General features: G+C 42.9%; 1 protein-coding gene across 1 annotated transcript in view; it reads right to left on the minus strand.

The window, feature by feature from the left end:
- Positions 1-21370, minus strand: part of ercc5 (excision repair cross-complementation group 5) — a 69910-nt gene that overhangs the window by 47992 nt on the left and 548 nt on the right. Inside the window, exons 3-9 of the mRNA XM_045711302.1 lie at positions 21120-21295; positions 20776-20891; positions 20125-20263; positions 19810-19947; positions 19440-19647; positions 17731-19223; positions 16796-16915 (exon numbers count right to left, since the gene is read on the minus strand). Of these exons, the coding sequence (XP_045567258.1) occupies positions 16796-16915; positions 17731-19223; positions 19440-19647; positions 19810-19947; positions 20125-20263; positions 20776-20891; positions 21120-21295 (2390 nt within the window). The remainder of the gene's footprint in view (positions 1-16795; positions 16916-17730; positions 19224-19439; positions 19648-19809; positions 19948-20124; positions 20264-20775; positions 20892-21119; positions 21296-21370) is intronic.

Raw genomic sequence — 21370 nt, forward strand, 5'->3', positions numbered from 1 at the left:
CTAACCAAACTATCAGTCCTATAGCTTGTTTAGCTAACCAAACTATCAGTCCTAGCTTGTTTAGCTAACCAAACTATCAGTCCTATAGCTTGTTTAGCTAACCAAACTATCAGTCCTATAGCTTGTTTAGCTAACCAAACTATCAGTCCTATAGCTTGTTTAGCTAACCAAACAAGCAGTCCCGGATTGTTTAGCTAACCAAACTAGCAGTCCTATAGCTTGTTTAGCTAACCAAACTAGCAGTCCTATAGCTTGTTTAGCTAACCAAACTATCAGTCCTAGCTTGTTTAGCTAACCAAACTAGCAGTCCTAGCTTGTTTAGCTAATCAAACTATCAGTCCTAGCTTGTTTAGCTAACCAAACTATCAGTCCCAGCTTGTTTAGCTAACCAAACTAGCAGTCCTATATCTTGTTTAGCTAACCAAACTATCAGTCCTAGCTTGTACAGCTAACCAAACTAGCAGTCCTATAGCTTGTTTAGCTAACCAAACTAGCAGTCCAATAGCTTGTACAGCTAACCAAACAAGCAGTCCCGGATTGTTTAGCTAACCAAACTAGCAGTCCTATAGCTTGTTTAGCTAACCAAACTAGCAGTCCTATAGCTTGTTTAGCTAACCAAACTAGCAGTCCCGGCTTGTTTAGCTAACCAAACTAGCAGTCCTTAGCTTGTTTAGCTAACCAAACTATCAGTCCTATAGCTTGTTTAGCTAACCAAACTATCAGTCCTATAGCTTGTTTAGCTAACCAAACTATCAGTCCTATAGCTTGTTTAGCTAACCAAACTATCAGTCCTATAGCTTGTTTAGCTAACCAAACGATCAGTCCTATAGCTTGTTTAGCTAACCAAACAAGCAGTCCCGGATTGTTTAGCTAACCAAACTATCAGTCCTATAGCTTGTTTAGCTAACCAAACTAGCAGTCCTATAGCTTGTTTAGCTAACCAAACTATCAGTCCTAGCTTGTTTAGCTAACCAAACTAGCAGTCCTAGCTTGTTTAGCTAATCAAACTATCAGTCCTATAGCTTGTTTAGCTAACGAAACTATCAGTCCCAGCTTGTTTAGCTAAACAAACTAGCAGTCCTATATCTTGTTTAGCTAACCAAACTATCAGTCCTAGCTTGTACAGCTAACCAAACTAGCAGTCCTATAGCTTGTTTAGCTAACCAAACTAGCAGTCCAATAGCTTGTACAGCTAACCAAACAAGCAGTCCCGGATTGTTTAGCTAACCAAACTAGCAGTCCTATAGCTTGTTTAGCTAACCAAACTAGCAGTCCTATAGCTTGTTTAGCTAACCAAACTAGCAGTCCCGGCTTGTTTAGCTAACCAAACTAGCAGTCCTATACCTTGTTCAGCTAACCAAACTAGCAGTCCTATAGCTTGTTTAGCTAACCAAACTATCAGTCCTATAGCTTGTACAGCTAACCAAACTAGCAGTCCTATAGCTTGTTTAGCTAACCAAACTAGCAGTCCAATAGCTTGTACAGCTAACCAAACAAGCAGTCCCGGCTTGTTTAGCTAACCAAACTATCAGTCCTATAGCTTGTTTAGCTAACCAAACTATCAGTCCTTTAGCTTGTTTAGCTAACCAAACTATCAGTCCTATAGCTTGTTTAGCTAACCAAACTATCAGTCCTATAGCTTGTTTAGCTAACCAAACTAGCAGTCCTTAGCTTGTTTAGCTAACCAAACTAGCAGTCCTATAGCTTGTTTAGCTAACCAAACTAGCAGTCCACAGCTTGTTTAGCTAACCAAACTATCAGTCCTATAGCTTGTTTAGCTAACCAAACTATCAGTCCTATAGCTTGTTTAGCTAACCAAACAATCAGTCCTATAGCTTGTTTAGCTAACCAAACTATCAGTCCTATAGCTTGTTTAGCTAACCAAACGATCAGTCCTATAGCTTGTTTAGCTAACCAAACAAGCAGTCCCGGCTTGTTTAGCTAACCAAACTATCAGTCCTATAGCTTGTTTAGCTAACCAAACTAGCAGTCCATAGCTTGTTTAGCTAACCAAACTAGCAGTCCCAGCTTGTTTAGCTAACCAAACTATCAGTCCTAGCTTGTTTAGCTAACCAAACTATCAGTCCTACAGCTTGTTTAGCTAACCAAACTATCAGTCCTTAGCTTGTTTAGCTAACCAAACTAGCAGTCCTATAGCTTGTTTAGCTAACCAAACTATCAGTCCTAGCTTGTTTAGCTAACCAAACTAGCAGTCCTAGCTTGTTTAGCTAACCAAACGATCAGTCCTATAGCTTGTTTAGCTAACCAAACAAGCAGTCCCGGATTGTTTAGCTAACCAAACTAGCAGTCCTATAGCTTGTTTAGCTAACCAAACTAGCAGTCCTATAGCTTGTTTAGCTAACCAAACTAGCAGTCCCAGCTTGTTTAGCTAACCAAACTATCAGTCCTATAGCTTGTTTAGCTAACCAAACTATCAGTCCCAGCTTGTTTAGCTAACCAAACTAGCAGTCCTATATCTTGTTTAGCTAACCAAACTATCAGTCCTAGCTTGTTCAGCTAACCAAACTAGCAGTCCTATAGCTTGTTTAGCTAACCAAACTAGCAGTCCTATAGCTTGTTCAGCTAACCAAACTAGCAGTCCCGGATTGTTTAGCTAACCAAACTAGCAGTCCTATAGCTTGTTTAGCTAACCAAACTAGCAGTCCTATAGCTTGTTTAGCTAACCAAACTAGCAGTCCCGGCTTGTTTAGCTAACCAAACTATCAGTCCTATAGCTTGTTTAGCTAACCAAACTAGCAGTCCTATAGCTTGTTTAGCTAACCAAACTAGCAGTCCTATAGCTTGTACAGCTAACCAAACTAGCAGTCCTATAGCTTGTTTAGCTAACCAAACTAGCAGTCCAATAGCTTGTACAGCTAACCAAACAATCAGTCCTATAGCTTGTTTAGCTAACCAAACTATCAGTCCTATAGCTTGTTTAGCTAACCAAACTATCAGTCCTATAGCTTGTTTAGCTAACCAAACTATCAGTCCTATAGCTTGTTTAGCTAACCAAACTATCAGTCCTATAGCTTGTTTAGCTAACCAAACTATCAGTCCTATAGCTTGTTTAGCTAACCAAACAAGCAGTCCTAGCTTGTTTAGCTAACCAAACTATCAGTCCTATAGCTTGTTTAGCTAACCAAACTAGCAGTCCTAGCTTGTTTAGCTAACCAAACTAGCAGTCCTAAGCTTGTTTAGCTAACCAAACTATCAGTCCTAGCTTGTTTAGCTAACCAAACTAGCAGTCCCAGCTTGTTTAGCTAACCAAACTAGCAGTCCCAGCTTGTTTAGCTAACCAAACTAGCAGTCCTAGCTTGTTTAGCTAACCAAACTATCAGTCCCAGCTTGTTTAGCTAACCAAACTATCAGTCCTCAGCTTGTTTAGCTAACCAAACGATCAGTCCTATAGCTTGTTTAGCTAACCAAACAAGCAGTCCCGGATTGTTTAGCTAACCAAACTAGCAGTCCTATAGCTTGTTTAGCTAACCAAACTAGCAGTCCTATAGCTTGTTTAGCTAACCAAACTATCAGTCCTAGCTTGTTTAGCTAACCAAACTAGCAGTCCTAGCTTGTTTAGCTAATCAAACTATCAGTCCTAGCTTGTTTAGCTAACCAAACTATCAGTCCCAGCTTGTTTAGCTAACCAAACTAGCAGTCCTATATCTTGTTTAGCTAACCAAACTATCAGTCCTAGCTTGTACAGCTAACCAAACTAGCAGTCCTATAGCTTGTTTAGCTAACCAAACTAGCAGTCCAATAGCTTGTACAGCCAACCAAACAAGCAGTCCCGGATTGTTTAGCGAACCAAACTAGCAGTCCTAGCTTGTTTAGCTAACCAAACTAGCAGTCCTAGCTTGTTTAGCTAACCAAACTAGCAGTCCCAGCTTGTTTAGCTAACCAAACTAGCAGTCCCAGCTTGTTTAGCTAACCAAACTAGCAGTCCCAGCTTGTTTAGCTAACCAAACTATCAGTCCTATAGCTTGTTTAGCTAACCAAACTATCAGTCCTATAGCTTGTTTAGCTAACCAAACTATCAGTCCTATAGCTTGTTTAGCTAACCAAACGATCAGTCCTATAGCTTGTTTAGCTAACCAAACTATCAGTCCTATAGCTTGTTTAGCTAACCAAACGATCAGTCCTATAGCTTGTTTAGCTAACCAAACAAGCAGTCCCGGATTGTTTAGCTAACCAAACTATCAGTCCTATAGCTTGTTTAGCTAACCAAACTATCAGTTCTATAGCTTGTTTAGCTAACCAAACTAGCAGTCCTACAGCTTGTTTAGCTAACCAAACTAGCAGTCCTATAGCTTGTTTAGCTAACCAAACTATCAGTCCTATAGCTTGTTTAGCTAACCAAACTATCAGTCCTATAGCTTGTTTAGCTAACCAAACTATCAGTCCTATAGCTTGTTTAGCTAACCAAACTAGCAGTCCTATAGCTTGTTTAGCTAACCAAACTAGCAGTCCCAAGCTTGTTTAGCTAACCAAACTATCAGTCCTAGCTTGTTTAGCTAACCAAATATCAGTCCTACAGCTTGTTTAGCTAACCAAACTATCAGTCCTATAGCTTGTTTAGCTAACCAAACTATCAGTCCTATAGCTTGTTTAGCTAACCAAACGATCAGTCCTATAGCTTGTTTAGCTAACCAAACGATCAGTCCTATAGCTTGTTTAGCTAACCAAACAAGCAGTCCCCGGATTGTTTAGCGAACCAAACTATCAGTCCATAGCTTGTTTAGCTAACCAAACTAGCAGTACTAGCTTGTTTAGCTAACCAAACTAGCAGTCCCAGCTTGTTTAGCTAACCAAACTAGCAGTCCCAGCTTGTTTAGCTAACCAAACTAGCAGTCCCAGCTTGTTTAGCTAACCAAACTATCAGTCCTATAGCTTGTTTAGCTAACCAAACTATCAGTCCTATAGCTTGTTTAGCTAACCAAACTATCAGTCCTATAGCTTGTTTAGCTAACCAAACGAGCAGTCCTATAGCTTGTTTAGCTAACCAAACAAGCAGTCCCAGCTTGTTTAGCTAACCAAACTAGCAGTCCTATAGCTTGTTTAGCTAACCAAACTAGCAGTCCTATAGCTTGTTTAGCTAACCAAACTAGCAGTCCCGGCTTGTTTAGCTAACCAAACTAGCAGTCCTATAGCTTGTTTAGCTAACCAAACTATCAGTCCTATAGCTTGTTTAGCGAACCAAACTATCAGTCCTATAGCTTGTTTAGCTAACCAAACTAGCAGTCCTAGCTTGTTCAGCTAACCAAACTAGCAGTCCAATAGCTTGTACAGCTAACCAAACAAGCAGTCCCAGCTTGTTTAGCTAACCAAACTATCAGTCCTATAGCTTGTTTAGCTAACCAAACTATCAGTCCTATAGCTTGTTTAGCTAACCAAACTATCAGTCCTATAGCTTGTTTAGCTAACCAAACGATCAGTCCTATAGCTTGTTTAGCTAACCAAACAAGCAGTCCCGGATTGTTTAGCTAACCAAACTAGCAGTCCTATAGCTTGTTTAGCTAACCAAACTATCAGTCCTAGCTTGTTTAGCTAAAACTAGCAGTCCTAGCTTGTTTAGCTAATCAAACTAGCAGTCCTAGCTTGTTTAGCTAATCAAACTATCAGTCCTAGCTTGTTTAGCTAACCAAACTATCAGTCCCAGCTTGTTTAGCTAACCAAACTAGCAGTCCTATATCTTGTTTAGCTAACCAAACTATCAGTCCTAGCTTGTACAGCTAACCAAACTAGCAGTCCTATAGCTTGTTTAGCTAACCAAACTAGCAGTCCCGGCTTGTTTAGCTAACCAAACTAGCAGTCCTATGGCTTGTTTAGCTAACCAAACTAGCAGTCCTATAGCTTGTTTAGCTAACCAAACTATCAGTCCTATAGCTTGTTTAGCTAACCAAACTAGCAGTCCTAGCTTGTTTAGCTAACCAAACCAGCAGTCCTATAGCTTGTTTAGCTAACAAAACGATCAGTCCTATAGCTTGTTTAGCTAACCAAACGATCAGTCCTATAGCTTGTTCAGCTAACCAAACAAGCAGTCCCGGATTGTTTAGCTAACCAAACTATCAGTCCTATAGCTTGTTTAGCTAACCAAACTATCAGTCCTAGCTTGTTTAGCTAACCAAACTAGCAGTCCTAGCTTGTTTAGCTAACCAAACTATCAGTCCTATAGCTTGTACAGCTAACCAAACTATCAGTCCTAGAGCTTGTTCAGCTAACCAAACTATCAGTCCTATAGCTTGTTCAGCTAACCAAACTAGCAGTCCATAGCTTGTTTAGCTAACCAAACCAGCAGTCCTATAGCTTGTTTAGCTAACAAAACGATCAGTCCTAGCTTGTTTAGCTAACCAAACTAGCAGTCCTAGCTTGTTTAGCTAACCAAACTATCAGTCCTATAGCTTGTTTAGCTAACCAAAGTAGCAGTCCCGGCTTGTTTAGCTAACCAAACTAGCAGTCCTATAGCTTGTTTAGCTAACCAAACTAGCAGTCCTATAGCTTGTTTAGCTAACCAAACTATCAGTCCTATAGCTTGTTTAGCTAACCAAACTAGCAGTCCTATAGCTTGTTCAGCTAACCAAACTATCAGTCCTATAGCTTGTTCAGCTAACCAAACTATCAGTCCTATAGCTTGTTTAGCTAACCAAACTATCAGTCCTATAGCTTGTTTAGCTAACCAAACTATCAGTCCTATAGCTTGTTTAGCTAACCAAACTAGCAGTCCTATAGCTTGTTTAGGCTAACCAAACTATCAGTCCTATAGCTTGTTTAGCTAACCAAACTATCAGTCCTATAGCTTGTTTAGCTAACCAAACTAGCAGTCCTATAGCTTGTTTAGCTAACCAAACTAGCAGTCCTATAGCTTGTTTAGCTAACCAAACAAGCAGTCCCGGATTGTTTAGCGAACCAAACTATCAGTCCTAGCTTGTTTAGCTAACCAAACTAGCAGTACTAGCTTGTTTAGCTAACCAAACTAGCAGTCCCAGCTTGTTTAGCTAACCAAACTAGCAGTCCCAGCTTGTTTAGCTAACCAAACTAGCAGTCCCAGCTTGTTTAGCTAACCAAACTATCAGTCCTATAGCTTGTTTAGCTAACCAAACTAGCAGTCCTATAGCTTGTTTAGCTAACCAAACTATCAGTCCTAGCTTGTTTAGCTAACCAAACTAGCAGTCCTAGCTTGTTTAGCTAATCAAACTATCAGTCCTAGCTTGTTTAGCTAACCAAACTATCAGTCCCAGCTTGTTTAGCTAACCAAACTAGCAGTCCTATATCTTGTTTAGCTAACCAAACTATCAGTCCTAGCTTGTACAGCTAACCAAACTAGCAGTCCTATAGCTTGTTTAGCTAACCAAACTAGCAGTCCAATAGCTTGTACAGCTAACCAAACAAGCAGTCCCGGATTGTTTAGCGAACCAAACTATCAGTCCTAGCTTGTTTAGCTAACCAAACTAGCAGTACTAGCTTGTTTAGCTAACCAAACTAGCAGTCCCAGCTTGTTTAGCTAACCAAACTAGCAGTCCCAGCTTGTTTAGCTAACCAAACTAGCAGTCCCAGCTTGTTTAGCTAACCAAACTATCAGTCCTATAGCTTGTTTAGCTAACCAAACTATCAGTCCTATAGCTTGTTTAGCTAACCAAACTATCAGTCCTATAGCTTGTTTAGCTAACCAAACGATCAGTCCTATAGCTTGTTTAGCTAACCAAACAAGCAGTCCCGGATTGTTTAGCTAACCAAACTAGCAGTCCTATAGCTTGTTTAGCTAACCAAACTATCAGTTCTATAGCTTGTTTAGCTAACCAAACTAGCAGTCCTATAGCTTGTTTAGCTAACCAAACTAGCAGTCCTATAGCTTGTTTAGCTAACCAAACTATCAGTCCTATAGCTTGTTTAGCTAACCAAACTATCAGTCCTATAGCTTGTTTAGCTAACCAAACTAGCAGTCCTATAGCTTGTTTAGCTAACCAAACTAGCAGTCCTATAGCTTGTTTAGCTAACCAAACTAGCAGTCCCAGCTTGTTTAGCTAACCAAAATATCAGTCCTATAGCTTGTTTAGCTAACCAAACTATCAGTCCTATAGGTTGTTTAGCTAACCAAACTATCAGTCCTATAGCTTGTTTAGCTAACCAAACTATCAGTCCTAGCTTGTACAGCTAACCAAACTAGCAGTCCTATAGCTTGTTTAGCTAACCAAACTAGCAGTCCTATAGCTTGTTTAGCTAACCAAACTATCAGTCCTAGCTTGTTTAGCTAACCAAACTAGCAGTCCTAGCTTGTTTAGCTAATCAAACTATCAGTCCTAGCTTGTTTAGCTAACCAAACTATCAGTCCCAGCTTGTTTAGCTAACCAAACTAGCAGTCCTATATCTTGTTTAGCTAACCAAACTATCAGTCCTAGCTTGTACAGCTAACCAAACTAGCAGTCCTATAGCTTGTTTAGCTAACCAAACTAGCAGTCCAATAGCTTGTACAGCTAACCAAACAAGCAGTCCCGGATTGTTTAGCGAACCAAACTATCAGTCCTAGCTTGTTTAGCTAACCAAACTAGCAGTACTAGCTTGTTTAGCTAACCAAACTAGCAGTCCCAGCTTGTTTAGCTAACCAAACTAGCAGTCCCAGCTTGTTTAGCTAACCAAACTATCAGTCCTATAGCTTGTTTAGCTAACCAAACTATCAGTCCTATAGCTTGTTTAGCTAACCAAACTATCAGTCCTATAGCTTGTTTAGCTAACCAAACTATCAGTCCTATAGCTTGTTTAGCTAACCAAACGATCAGTCCTATAGCTTGTTTAGCTAACCAAACTAGCAGTCCTATAGCTTGTTTAGCTAACCAAACTAGCAGTCCTATAGCTTGTTTAGCTAACCAAACTATCAGTCCTAGCTTGTTTAGCTAACCAAACTAGCAGTCCTAGCTTGTTTAGCTAACCAAACTATCAGTCCCAGCTTGTTTAGCTAACCAAACTAGCAGTCCTATATCTTGTTTAGCTAACCAAACTATCAGTCCTAGCTTGTACAGCTAACCAAACTAGCAGTCCTATAGCTTGTTTAGCTAACCAAACTAGCAGTCCAATAGCTTGTACAGCTAACCAAACAAGCAGTCCCGGATTGTTTAGCTAACCAAACTAGCAGTCCTATAGCTTGTTTAGCTAACCAAACTAGCAGTCCTATAGCTTGTTTAGCTAACCAAACTAGCAGTCCCGGCTTGTTTAGCTAACCAAACTAGCAGTCCCGGCTTGTTTAGCTAACCAAACTAGCAGTCCAATAGCTTGTACAGCTAACCAAACAAGCAGTCCCAGCTTGTTTAGCTAACCAAACTATCAGTCCTATAGCTTGTTTAGCTAACCAAACTATCAGTCCTATAGCTTGTTTAGCTAACCAAACTATCAGTCCTATAGCTTGTTTAGCTAACCAAACGATCAGTCCTATAGCTTGTTTAGCTAACCAAACGATCAGTCCTATAGCTTGTTTAGCTAACCAAAATATCAGTCCCAGCTTGTTTAGCTAACCAAACTATCAGTCCTATAGCTTGTTTAGCTAACCAAACTATCAGTCCTATAGCTTGTTTAGCTAACCAAACGATCAGTCCTATAGCTTGTTTAGCTAACCAAACGATCAGTCCTATAGCTTGTTTAGCTAACCAAACAAGCAGTCCCGGATTGTTTAGCGAACCAAACTATCAGTCCTAGCTTGTTTAGCTAACCAAACTAGCAGTCCCAGCTTGTTTAGCTAACCAAACTAGCAGTCCCAGCTTGTTTAGCTAACCAAACTATCAGTCCTATAGCTTGTTTAGCTAACCAAACTAGCAGTCCCAGCTTGTTTAGCTAACCAAACTATCAGTCCTATAGCTTGTTTAGCTAACCAAACTATCAGTCCTATAGCTTGTTTAGCTAACCAAACTATCAGTCCTATAGCTTGTTTAGCTAACCAAACTATCAGTCCTATAGCTTGTTTAGCTAACCAAACTATCAGTCCTATAGCTTGTTTAGCTAACCAAACGATCAGTCCTATAGCTTGTTTAGCTAACCAAACAAGCAGTCCCGGATTGTTTAGCTAACCAAACTAGCAGTCCTATAGCTTGTTTAGCTAACCAAACTAGCAGTCCTATAGCTTGTTTAGCTAACCAAACTATCAGTCCTAGCTTGTTTAGCTAACCAAACTAGCAGTCCTAGCTTGTTTAGCTAATCAAACTATCAGTCCTAGCTTGTTTAGCTAACGAAACTATCAGTCCCAGCTTGTTTAGCTAAACAAACTAGCAGTCCTATATCTTGTTTAGCTAACCAAACTATCAGTCCTAGCTTGTACAGCTAACCAAACTAGCAGTCCTATAGCTTGTTTAGCTAACCAAACTAGCAGTCCAATAGCTTGTACAGCTAACCAAACAAGCAGTCCCGGATTGTTTAGCTAACCAAACTAGCAGTCCTATAGCTTGTTTAGCTAACCAAACTAGCAGTCCTATAGCTTGTTTAGCTAACCAAACTAGCAGTCCCGGCTTGTTTAGCTAACCAAACTATCAGTCCTATAGCTTGTTTAGCTAACCAAACTATCAGTCCTATAGCTTGTTTAGCTAACCAAACTATCAGTCCTATAGCTTGTTTAGCTAACCAAACTATCAGTCCTATAGCTTGTTTAGCTAACCAAACTATCAGTCCTATAGCTTGTTTAGCTAACCAACGATCAGTCCTATAGCTTGTTTAGCTAACCAAACAAGCAGTCCCGGATTGTTTAGCTAACCAAACTAGCAGTCCTATAGCTTGTTTAGCTAACCAAACTAGCAGTCCTATAGCTTGTTTAGCTAACCAAACTATCAGTCCTAGCTTGTTTAGCTAACCAAACTAGCAGTCCTAGCTTGTTTAGCTAATCAAACTATCAGTCCTAGCTTGTTTAGCTAACGAAACTATCAGTCCCAGCTTGTTTAGCTAAACAAACTAGCAGTCCTATATCTTGTTTAGCTAACCAAACTATCAGTCCTAGCTTGTACAGCTAACCAAACTAGCAGTCCTATAGCTTGTTTAGCTAACCAAACTAGCAGTCCAATAGCTTGTACAGCTAACCAAACAAGCAGTCCCGGATTGTTTAGCTAACCAAACTAGCAGTCCTATAGCTTGTTTAGCTAACCAAACTAGCAGTCCTATAGCTTGTTTAGCTAACCAAACTAGCAGTCCCGGCTTGTTTAGCTATCCAAACTATCAGTCCTATACCTTGTACAGCGAACCAAACTAGCAGTCCTATAGCTTGTTTAGCTAACCAAACTAGCAGTCCTAGCTTGTACAGCTAACCAAACTAGCAGTCCTATAGCTTGTTTAGCTAACCAAACTAGCAGTCCAATAGCTTGTACAGCTAACCAAACAAGCAGTCCCAGCTTGTTTAGCTAACCAAACTATCAGTCCTATAGCTTGTTTAGCTAACCAAACTATCAGTCCTTTAGCTTGTTTAGCTAACCAAACTATCAGTCCTATAGCTTGTTTAGCTAACCAAACTATCAGTCCTATAGCTTGTTTAGCTAACCAAACTAGCAGTCCTATAGCTTGTTTAGCTAACCAAACTAGCAGTCCTATAGCTTGTTTAGCTAACCAAACTAGCAGTCCCAGCTTGTTTAGCTAACCAAACTATCAGTCCTATAGCTTGTTTAGCTAACCAAACTATCAGTCCTATAGCTTGTTTAGCTAACCAAACAATCAGTCCTATAGCTTGTTTAGCTAACCAAACAATCAGTCCTATAGCTTGTTTAGCTAACCAAACGATCAGTCCTATAGCTTGTTTAGCTAACCAAACAAGCAGTCCCGGATTGTTTAGCGAACCAAACTATCAGTCCTAGCTTGTTTAGCTAACCAAACTAGCAGTCCTAGCTTGTTTAGCTAACCAAACTAGCAGTCCCAGCTTGTTTAGCTAACCAAACTAGCAGTCCCAGCTTGTTTAGCTAACCAAACGATCAGTCCTATAGCTTGTTTAGCTAACCAAACAAGCAGTCCCGGATTGTTTAGCTAACCAAACTAGCAGTCCTATTGCTTGTTTAGCTAACCAAACTAGCAGTCCTATAGCTTGTTTAGCTAACCAAACTATCAGTCCTAGCTTGTTTAGCTAACCAAACTAGCAGTCCTAGCTTGTTTAGCTAACCAAACGATCAGTCCTATAGCTTGTTTAGCTAACCAAACAAGCAGTCCCGGATTGTTTAGCTAACCAAACTAGCAGTCCTATAGCTTGTTTAGCTAACCAAACTAGCAGTCCTATAGCTTGTTTAGCTAACCAAACTATCAGTCCTAGCTTGTTTAGCTAATCAAACTATCAGTCCTAGCTTGTTTAGCTAACGAAACTATCAGTCCCAGCTTGTTTAGCTAAACAAACTAGCAGTCCTATATCTTGTTTAGCTAACCAAACTATCAGTCCTAGCTTGTACAGCTAACCAAACTAGCAGTCCTATAGCTTGTTTAGCTAACCAAACTAGCAGTCCAATAGCTTGTACAGCTAACCAAACAAGCAGTCCCGGATTGTTTAGCTAACCAAACTAGCAGTCCTATAGCTTGTTTAGCTAACCAAACTAGCAGTCCTATAGCTTGTTTAGCTAACCAAACTAGCAGTCCCGGCTTGTTTAGCTATCCAAACTATCAGTCCTATACCTTGTACAGCGAACCAAACTAGCAGTCCTATAGCTTGTTTAGCTAACCAAACTAGCAGTCCTAGCTTGTACAGCTAACCAAACTAGCAGTCCTATAGCTTGTTTAGCTAACCAAACTAGCAGTCCAATAGCTTGTACAGCTAACCAAACAATCAGTCCTATAGCTTGTTTAGCTAACCAAACTATCAGTCCTTTAGCTTGTTTAGCTAACCAAACTATCAGTCCTATAGCTTGTTTAGCTAACCAAACTATCAGTCCTATAGCTTGTTTAGCTAACCAAACTAGCAGTCCTATAGCTTGTTTAGCTAACCAAACTAGCAGTCCTATAGCTTGTTTAGCTAACCAAACTAGCAGTCCCAGCTTGTTTAGCTAACCAAACTATCAGTCCTATAGCTTGTTTAGCTAACCAAACAATCAGTCCTATAGCTTGTTTAGCTAACCAAACAATCAGTCCTATAGCTTGTTTAGCTAACCAAACGATCAGTCCTATAGCTTGTTTAGCTAACCAAACAAGCAGTCCCGGATTGTTTAGCGAACCAAACTATCAGTCCTAGCTTGTTTAGCTAACCAAACTAGCAGTCCTAGCTTGTTTAGCTAACCAAACTAGCAGTCCCAGCTTGTTTAGCTAACCAAACTAGCAGTCCCAGCTTGTTTAGCTAACCAAACGATCAGTCCTATAGCTTGTTTAGCTAACCAAACAAGCAGTCCCGGATTGTTTAGCTAACCAAACTAGCAGTCCTATTGCTTGTTTAGCTAACCAAACTAGCAGTCCTATAGCTTGTTTAGCTAACCAAACTATCAGTCCTAGCTTGTTTAGCTAACCAAACTAGCAGTCCTAGCTTGTTTAGCTAATCAAACTATCAGTCCTAGCTTGTTTAGCTAACCAAACTATCAGTCCCAGCTTGTTTAGCTAACCAAACTAGCAGTCCTATATCTTGTTTAGCTAACCAAACTATCATTCCTAGCTTGTACAGCTAACCAAACTAGCAGTCCTATAGCTTGTTTAGCTAACCAAACTAGCAGTCCAATAGCTTGTACAGCTAACCAAACAAGCAGTCCCGGATTGTTTAGCTAACCAAACTAGCAGTCCTATAGCTTGTTTAGCTAACCAAACTAGCAGTCCTATAGCTTGTTTAGCTAACCAAACTAGCAGTCCCGGCTTGTTTAGCTAACCAAACTAGCAGTCCCGGCTTGTTTAGCTAACCAAACTAGCAGTCCTATAGCTTGTTTAGCTATCCAAACTATCAGTCCTATACCTTGTACAGCGAACCAAACTATCAGTCCTATAGCTTGTTTAGCTAACCAAACTAGCAGTCCTAGCTTGTACAGCTAACCAAACTAGCAGTCCTATAGCTTGTTTAGCTAACCAAACTAGCAGTCCAATAGCTTGTACAGCTAACCAAACAAGCAGTCCCAGCTTGTTTAGCTAACCAAACTATCAGTCCTATAGCTTGTTTAGCTAACCAAACGATCAGTCCTATAGCTTGTTTAGCTAACCAAACGATCAGTCCTATAGCTTGTTTAGCTAACCAAACAAGCAGTCCCGGATTGTTTAGCTAACCAAACTAGCAGTCCTATAGCTTGTTTAGCTAACCAAACTAGCAGTCCTATAGCTTGTTTAGCTAACCAAACTATCAGTCCTAGCTTGTTTAGCTAACCAAACTAGCAGTCCTAGCTTGTTTAGCTAATCAAACTAGCAGTCCTAGCTTGTTTAGCTAATCAAACTATCAGTCCTAGCTTGTTTAGCTAACCAAACTATCAGTCCCAGCTTGTTTAGCTAACCAAACTAGCAGTCCTATATCTTGTTTAGCTAACCAAACTATCAGTCCTAGCTTGTACAGCTAACCAAACTAGCAGTCCTATAGCTTGTTTAGCTAACCAAACTAGCAGTCCAATAGCTTGTACAGCTAACCAAACAAGCAGTCCCGGATTGTTTAGCTAACCAAACTAGCAGTCCAATAGCTTGTACAGCTAACCAAACAAGCAGTCCCGGATTGTTTAGCTAACCAAACTAGCAGTCCTATAGCTTGTTTAGCTAACCAAACTAGCAGTCCTATAGCTTGTTTAGCTAACCAAACTAGCAGTCCCGGCTTGTTTAGCTAACCAAACTAGCAGTCCCGGCTTGTTTAGCTAACCAAACTAGCAGTCCTATAGCTTGTTTAGCTATCCAAACTATCAGTCCTATACCTTGTACAGCGAACAAAACTATCAGTCCTATAGCTTGTTTAGCTAACCAAACTAGCAGTCCTAGCTTGTTTAGCTAACCAAACCAGCAGTCCTATAGCTTGTTTAGCTAACAAAACGATCAGTCCTATAGCTTGTTTAGCTAACCAAACGATCAGTCCTATAGCTTGTTTAGCTAACCAAACAAGCAGTCCCGGATTGTTTAGCTAACCAAACTATCAGTCCTATAGCTTGTTTAGCTAACCAAACTATCAGTCCTAGCTTGTTAAGCTAACCAAACTAGCAGTCCTAGCTTGTTTAGCTAACCAAACTATCAGTCCTATAGCTTATACAGCTAACCAAACTATCAGTCCTAGAGCTTGTTCAGCTAACCAAACTATCAGTCCTATAGCTTGTTTAGCTAACCAAACTATCAGTCCTAGCTTGTTTAGCTAACCAAACTAGCAGTCCTAGCTTGTTTAGCTAACCAAACTATCAGTCCTATAGGCTTGTTTAGCTAACCAAACTATCAGTCCTATAGCTTGTTTAGCTAACCAAAGAAGCAGTCCCGGATTGTTTAGCTAACCAAACTAGCAGTCCTATAGCTTGTTTAGCTAACCAAACTAGCAGTCCTATAGCTTGTTTAGCTAACCAAACTAGCAGTCCCAGCTTTTTTAGCTAACCAAACTATCAGTCCTATAGCTTGTTTAGCTAACCAAACTATCAGTCCTATAGCTTGTTTAGCTAACCAAACTAGCAGTCCTATAGCTTATACAGCTAACCAAACTATCAGTCCTAGAGCTTGTTCAGCTAACCAAACTATCAGTCCTATAGCTTGTTCAGCTAACCAAACTATCAGTCCTATAGCTTGTTCAGCTAACCAAACTATCAGTCCTATAGCTTGTTTAGCTAACCAAACTATCAGTTCTATAGCTTGTTTAGCTAACCAAACTAGCAGTCCTATAGCTTGTTTAGCTAACCAAACTAGCAGTCCTATAGCTTGTTTAGCTAACCAAACTAGCAGTCCTATAGCTTGTTTAGCTAACCAAACTAGCAGTCCTATAGCTTGTTCAGCTAACCAAACTATCAGTCCCGGCTTGTTTAGCTAACCAAACTATCAGTCCTATAGCTTGTTTAGCTAACCAAACTATCAGTCCCATAGCTTGTTTAGCTAACCAAACTAGCAGTCCTGTAGCTTGTTTAGCTAACCAAACTAGCAGTCCTAGCTTGCTATTATGAAAATCGAATTCAACAACACCAATAAATGTTTTCAATTTGACCTTCAAAAGCAGCTGAAAACATAGAACTTGTAAGAATGAACTGTAACCATTGAATTCTACCGTGCTGAGTCCGTTACATGGAAATAATGCCCTTTCAAGCCAATCAGAAACATGTATTCAACAATGTCCTGGTATAAACACATATAAACTCAGCAGAAGAATATGGAGCATTATAAGCACTGAAATAGACCCAGGGTTTTTTTCTGGATAAAAAAGGGGCTTAGACGGTGACCATGGCTGGCATGTTTTCAGTTTTAAAGCACATTTCCTGCAATTCTACAAATTTTTACATGGATCTGAGAGAACAGGCTGCAGTTTCACACCTCGTTTCCTGTAAATCTATACCTTTTGCCATGGAGCTGAGAGAACAGGCTGCAAATCACATCTAATTTCCTGTAAATCTATACCTTTTGCCATGGACAATGCTGTGATCTTTTAATCAAAACATAACCACGTCAATACTGATAACTTTCAATCACTTATTTTGGTGATTGTTTAGTTTCTCAAAGATTGTAGGATATTATTATAATATACACTACCGTTCAATAGTTTGGGGTCACTTAGAAATGTCCTTGTTTTTGAAAGAAAAGCAATTTCTTTTGGTCCATTAAAATAACATCAAATTGATCAGAAATACAGTAGATGACTATTGTAGCTGGAAACGGCTGATTTGTAATGGGATTGTTGACTGCGTCCTTCATCAGACTGACTAAATGTGTGTGTGTTGACTGCGTCCCCTACCTGGCTCTCCAGACACATCTGTCCAGTAACGGTGGCAGCGATGCGTTCCTGCTGCTGCTTCTGTTCTCTCAGACTGGACTGCTGCTCTCCAAGACTGCTCTCTAGCGCCACCAGCTCATCCTGGTGGACAATACAGGTACTGCATCAACCCAGTTCCACTACTGTACACAGTAACAGCTCCCCCTACAGGACAATACAGGTACTGCATCAACCCAGTTCCACTACTGTACACAGTAACAGCTCCCCCTACAGGACAATACAGGTACTGCATCAACCCAGTTCCACTACTGTACACAGTAACAGCACCCCCTACAGGACAACACAGGTACTGCATCAACCCAGTTCCACTACTGTACACAGTAGCAGCTCCCCCTGTAGGACAATACAGGTACTGCATCAACCCAATTCCACTACTGTACACAGTAACAGCTCCCCCTACAGGACGATACAGGTACTGCATCAACCCAGTTCCACTACTGTACACAGTAACAGCTCCCCCTACAGGACAATACAGGTACTGCATCAACCCAGTTCCACTACTGTACACAGTAACAGCTCCCCCTGTAGGACAATACAGGTACTGCATCAACCCAGTTCCACTACTGTACACAGTAACAGCTCCCCCTACAGGACAAGACAGGTACTGCATCAACCCAGTTCCACTACTGTACACAGTAACAGCTCCCCCTACAGGACGATACAGGTACTGCATCCTCAAATCTCTACTGTACAAACAGCTCCTCCTACAGGACAACACAGGTACTGCATCCTCAAATCTCTACTGTACAAACAGCTCCTCCTACAGGACATCACAAATGCTGCAACAACATCTCAACCACACACAGAGAAATATACATTTTCCTGTCTATTTCCTGGACATCACCATCTACATGCTCTGTCTTTTCACCACTAAATGTAAGCAGTACTTATCTTACCACATTGATGTCTTCCCACTCGTTGGGTAGAGGAACAGACGCTGGGGCAGGAAGAGCTGGGCTGGTCTCTGTGGGAGGCTGGGGTTCCTCTTCCTCCTCCCTCTCTTCCAAAGGGATCGCTCTGCTACTTAAAGCCTCCTCCTCTTCCTCCTTCTTATTGGCCACGTCTTCCTGTGCCTTAGATGGAGCACCGCCCCCAACCTCTATCGGTGAATCATCTGTCTCCTCCTCCTCGTTTAGCTCCTCCCCCTCAGACACGTCAATGAAGCTCTCTGAATCACTGTCCTCCTCACCGTCCTCCATCTTCACAATCTGTCCATTCCTCTCCTCCCTGGTGTTCTGTCCATTCCTCTCCTCCCTGGTGTTCTGTCCATTCCTCTCCTCCCTGGTGTTCTGTCCATTCCTCTCCTCCCTGGTGTTCTCTCCATTCCTCTCCTCCCTGGTGTTCTGTCCATTCCTCTCCTCCCTGGTGTTCTGTCCATTCCTCTCCTCCCTGGTGTTTTGTCCATTCCTCTCCTCCCTGGTGTTGTTGTCTCCATTCCTCTCCTGCTGCGATGGAGGTAAAGGCCCAGTCAGTAGGCTTCTCCTCCCCGTGTCCTTCTCTCTGTTTAGACCTAGGCCTGATGGGGGAATGACACAGAGATCCTGACCCAAACTGTCCCCCTGACCTACTGCAGAGTGGAAAGCTCTGTTCCTGTTGTCGATGGCTTGCTCCACCTCCTCTCTGTTCCTCCTCAGAATCTCCTCCACCTCCTCTCTGTTCCTCTTGGTGGCGGTTTCATCCTGTTCCTCCCTGCCGAGGAGCACCCTGTCCGTGGGAGGAATGGGAAGGCTAAGGGGGAGGGGCGACTGTTGCTCATCGCCCTTCACCTCAAGCCTGTCCTCATTGGTCAGAGTTGTCCTCAGGGGCGTGTCCTTCCCTTCAGTCTCCTCCTGTGAGCTGCTGATGACGACCAATCGGTTCGCAGGACGCTGGGGACTGGGAGAGTGGGGCTTAACAGGAGAATTGCCAATCATGGTGGCGTATTGGGACGGGCCTACCTCCAACTCTTCTCCAATAGCTCGCTGAATGGCCAGGAGGGTACGAGGAGACACACTGCCACCAGCACCCTCCTCATCAGCCCTCCTTCCTCCCCTACCCCAGGAGCTATCCTCCTCCTCCTCCTCAGCCCTCCTTCCTCCCCTACCCCAGGAGCTATCCTCCTCATCCTCGTCTGAGAAGCTGCTATCCATGGCAGCCTGGATGGCCTTCAGTGTCCTAGGGGAAGTCGGTGCTGTGTCCCCCAGGCTCGGGTTAGTGTCCTGGGGATGTTTAGACGATGATGAGGGTCCCTCCTCCAGGCTCTCCTCCTCTGAGATAGGTTTCCAAAGGGGCTCAGGTCTCTTCTCCCCTCCCCCCGTCCTAACCCTTCCTGACAGGGGACCACCCAACCAGGGAGAGGCCGCAGGCTGGATGTCTGGGACCCTCTCACTGTTGTCGGTCTTCTTCGGACCTGAGGAGCGAGCGCACGCACACACACACACACACACACACACACACACACACACACACACACACACACACACACACACACACACACACACACACACACACACACACACACACACACACACACACACACACAGCATATGAGGGGATGAGTTTGAACAGGTCAATGCGGAGAATCGCTAAATTTGATCGCTGACCCCCCCCCCTTTCAACCTCTAACCTTTGATGAGGATGTAGTGGGTGGAGTCTTCTGAGAGGAGGCGTCGTGTCTCCACGCTGTGCCCCTCCCCCTGGTTGTATAGCTCCACCCCCGGGGCGTTCCCTGCACTACGGTTGGACATCTCTCTCTCCACTCCCTCCAGACGCACGTTCAGCTTGTTCCTCTGCAGCAGCCCTGCTAGCTGGTACTGGGAGAAGTCACCTGACCGCTGGGAGAGGGGGGGGGCTGGGTTAGGGTGCGGTCCTCAGGGGGTGTGTGGTACATGGTGTGTGGTACATGGTGTGTGGTACCTCAGGAGGTGTGTGGTACATGGTGTGTGGTACCTCAGGAGGTGTGCGGTACATGGTGTGTGGTACATGGTGTGTGGTACCTCAGGAGGTGTGTGGTACATGGTGCGTCGTCTCTTGCTGAATTCCTTCATGTCTTTAAGAATCTCGTGTTTCACCTCAGGAGGCATGGCAGAAAACTCCTCAGAGTTGATGTCCACAGAGTCTTCATAGAAATCCCCCTGACAGACAGACAGACAGACAGACAGACAGACAGACAGACAGACAGACAGACAGGTGTCACAACGTAGCAAAACGTTATGAAACAAAAAGGAATACAGTGTTCTTATTGGACAAGTTGATAAAGCACCGCCCTCTCTGTTTTCTCCTCCATCACATGACGTGGGTGTTGACCTCACCTGGTAGATGTGACGGCTGTCCTCCTCCTCCTGCTCCGAGCTGCTCCTCTCTCTCTCCTCCTCCTGGGCTGGCAGGGCAGGCAGAATGTACATGTCCTCCTCTCTCCTCCCAGCAGACAGGCTGGGCAGATGATCCTGACTGGAGGAGAAACACAACACAGAGAGATTGGTTACAGGTCTATACACAGACCAGATCTTCTATGAAACATGGAATGGTCCGTGTTCACACGTCACCATCTTAGTGCTTGTAGATCTGTTATGAAGCTCTGAGCGGGCTTTGCCTTTCATTTAGGTCATGGTCTTCCTCCTCTCCTCTCCCTTCCTCACCTCCTCTCCTCTCTCAGCTCCTCTCCTCTCCCTTCCTTCCTTCCTCACCTCTCCTCTCCCTCTCATCTCCTCTCCCTTCCTCCTCTCCTCTCCTCTCCCTTCTTCACCTCCTCTCCTCTCCCTTCTTCACCTCCTCTCCTCCCTTCCTCCTCTCCTCTCCCTTCCTCACCTCCTCTCCTCCTCCTCTCCTCTCCCTTACCTCTTCTCCTCTCCCTTACCTCTTCTCCCCGCTCCTCTCCCTTCCTCACCTTCTCTCCCTTCCTTACCTCCTCTCCTCTCCTCTCCTCACCTCTCCCTTACCTCCTCTCCTCCTCCCCTCCTCACCTCCTCTCTCCCAGAGCAGCTTTGATGGCCTGTCTCTTCAGGAAGGTCTTGAGGAGTTTGTCATTGGTCTGTTTGGACTCCATAGTCTTCTCCTCCTTCCTCTGTCTTCTGATGGCCTGGAGGGAAGCACAGGGTTAACACACACACACACACACACACACACACACACACACACACACACACACACACACACACACACACAGACAGACAGACAGACAGACAGACAGACAGACAGACAGACAGACAGACAGACAGACAGACAGACAGACAGACAGACCACATAAACACAAAGACAGACAGACAGACAGACAGACAGACAGACAGACAGACAGACACAGACAGACCAGGGTCTGTTTCTTGATCAGAGGTGCATCTCCATCGAACACGAAGACAGGTCTGATGCGGAAAAAGAGCAATTTACAGAGGCGATGGAACAAGGTGAGGAGGTGGGCGTTCTGGATACTGTTACCCTCCCTGTCTCTCACACCCTTCACCGCTTGGTTCAACCAGATACTGATGTCTGGGAGGGGGACAGGGTCAAGGATCTCTACTTGCACAATACACTGGACACTAATTCTATGTAAGATGCAGACAC

The sequence above is a fragment of the Salmo salar genome, unplaced genomic scaffold (genome assembly GCF_905237065.1).
Source record: "Salmo salar unplaced genomic scaffold, Ssal_v3.1, whole genome shotgun sequence".
Taxonomy (NCBI): domain Eukaryota; kingdom Metazoa; phylum Chordata; class Actinopteri; order Salmoniformes; family Salmonidae; genus Salmo; species Salmo salar.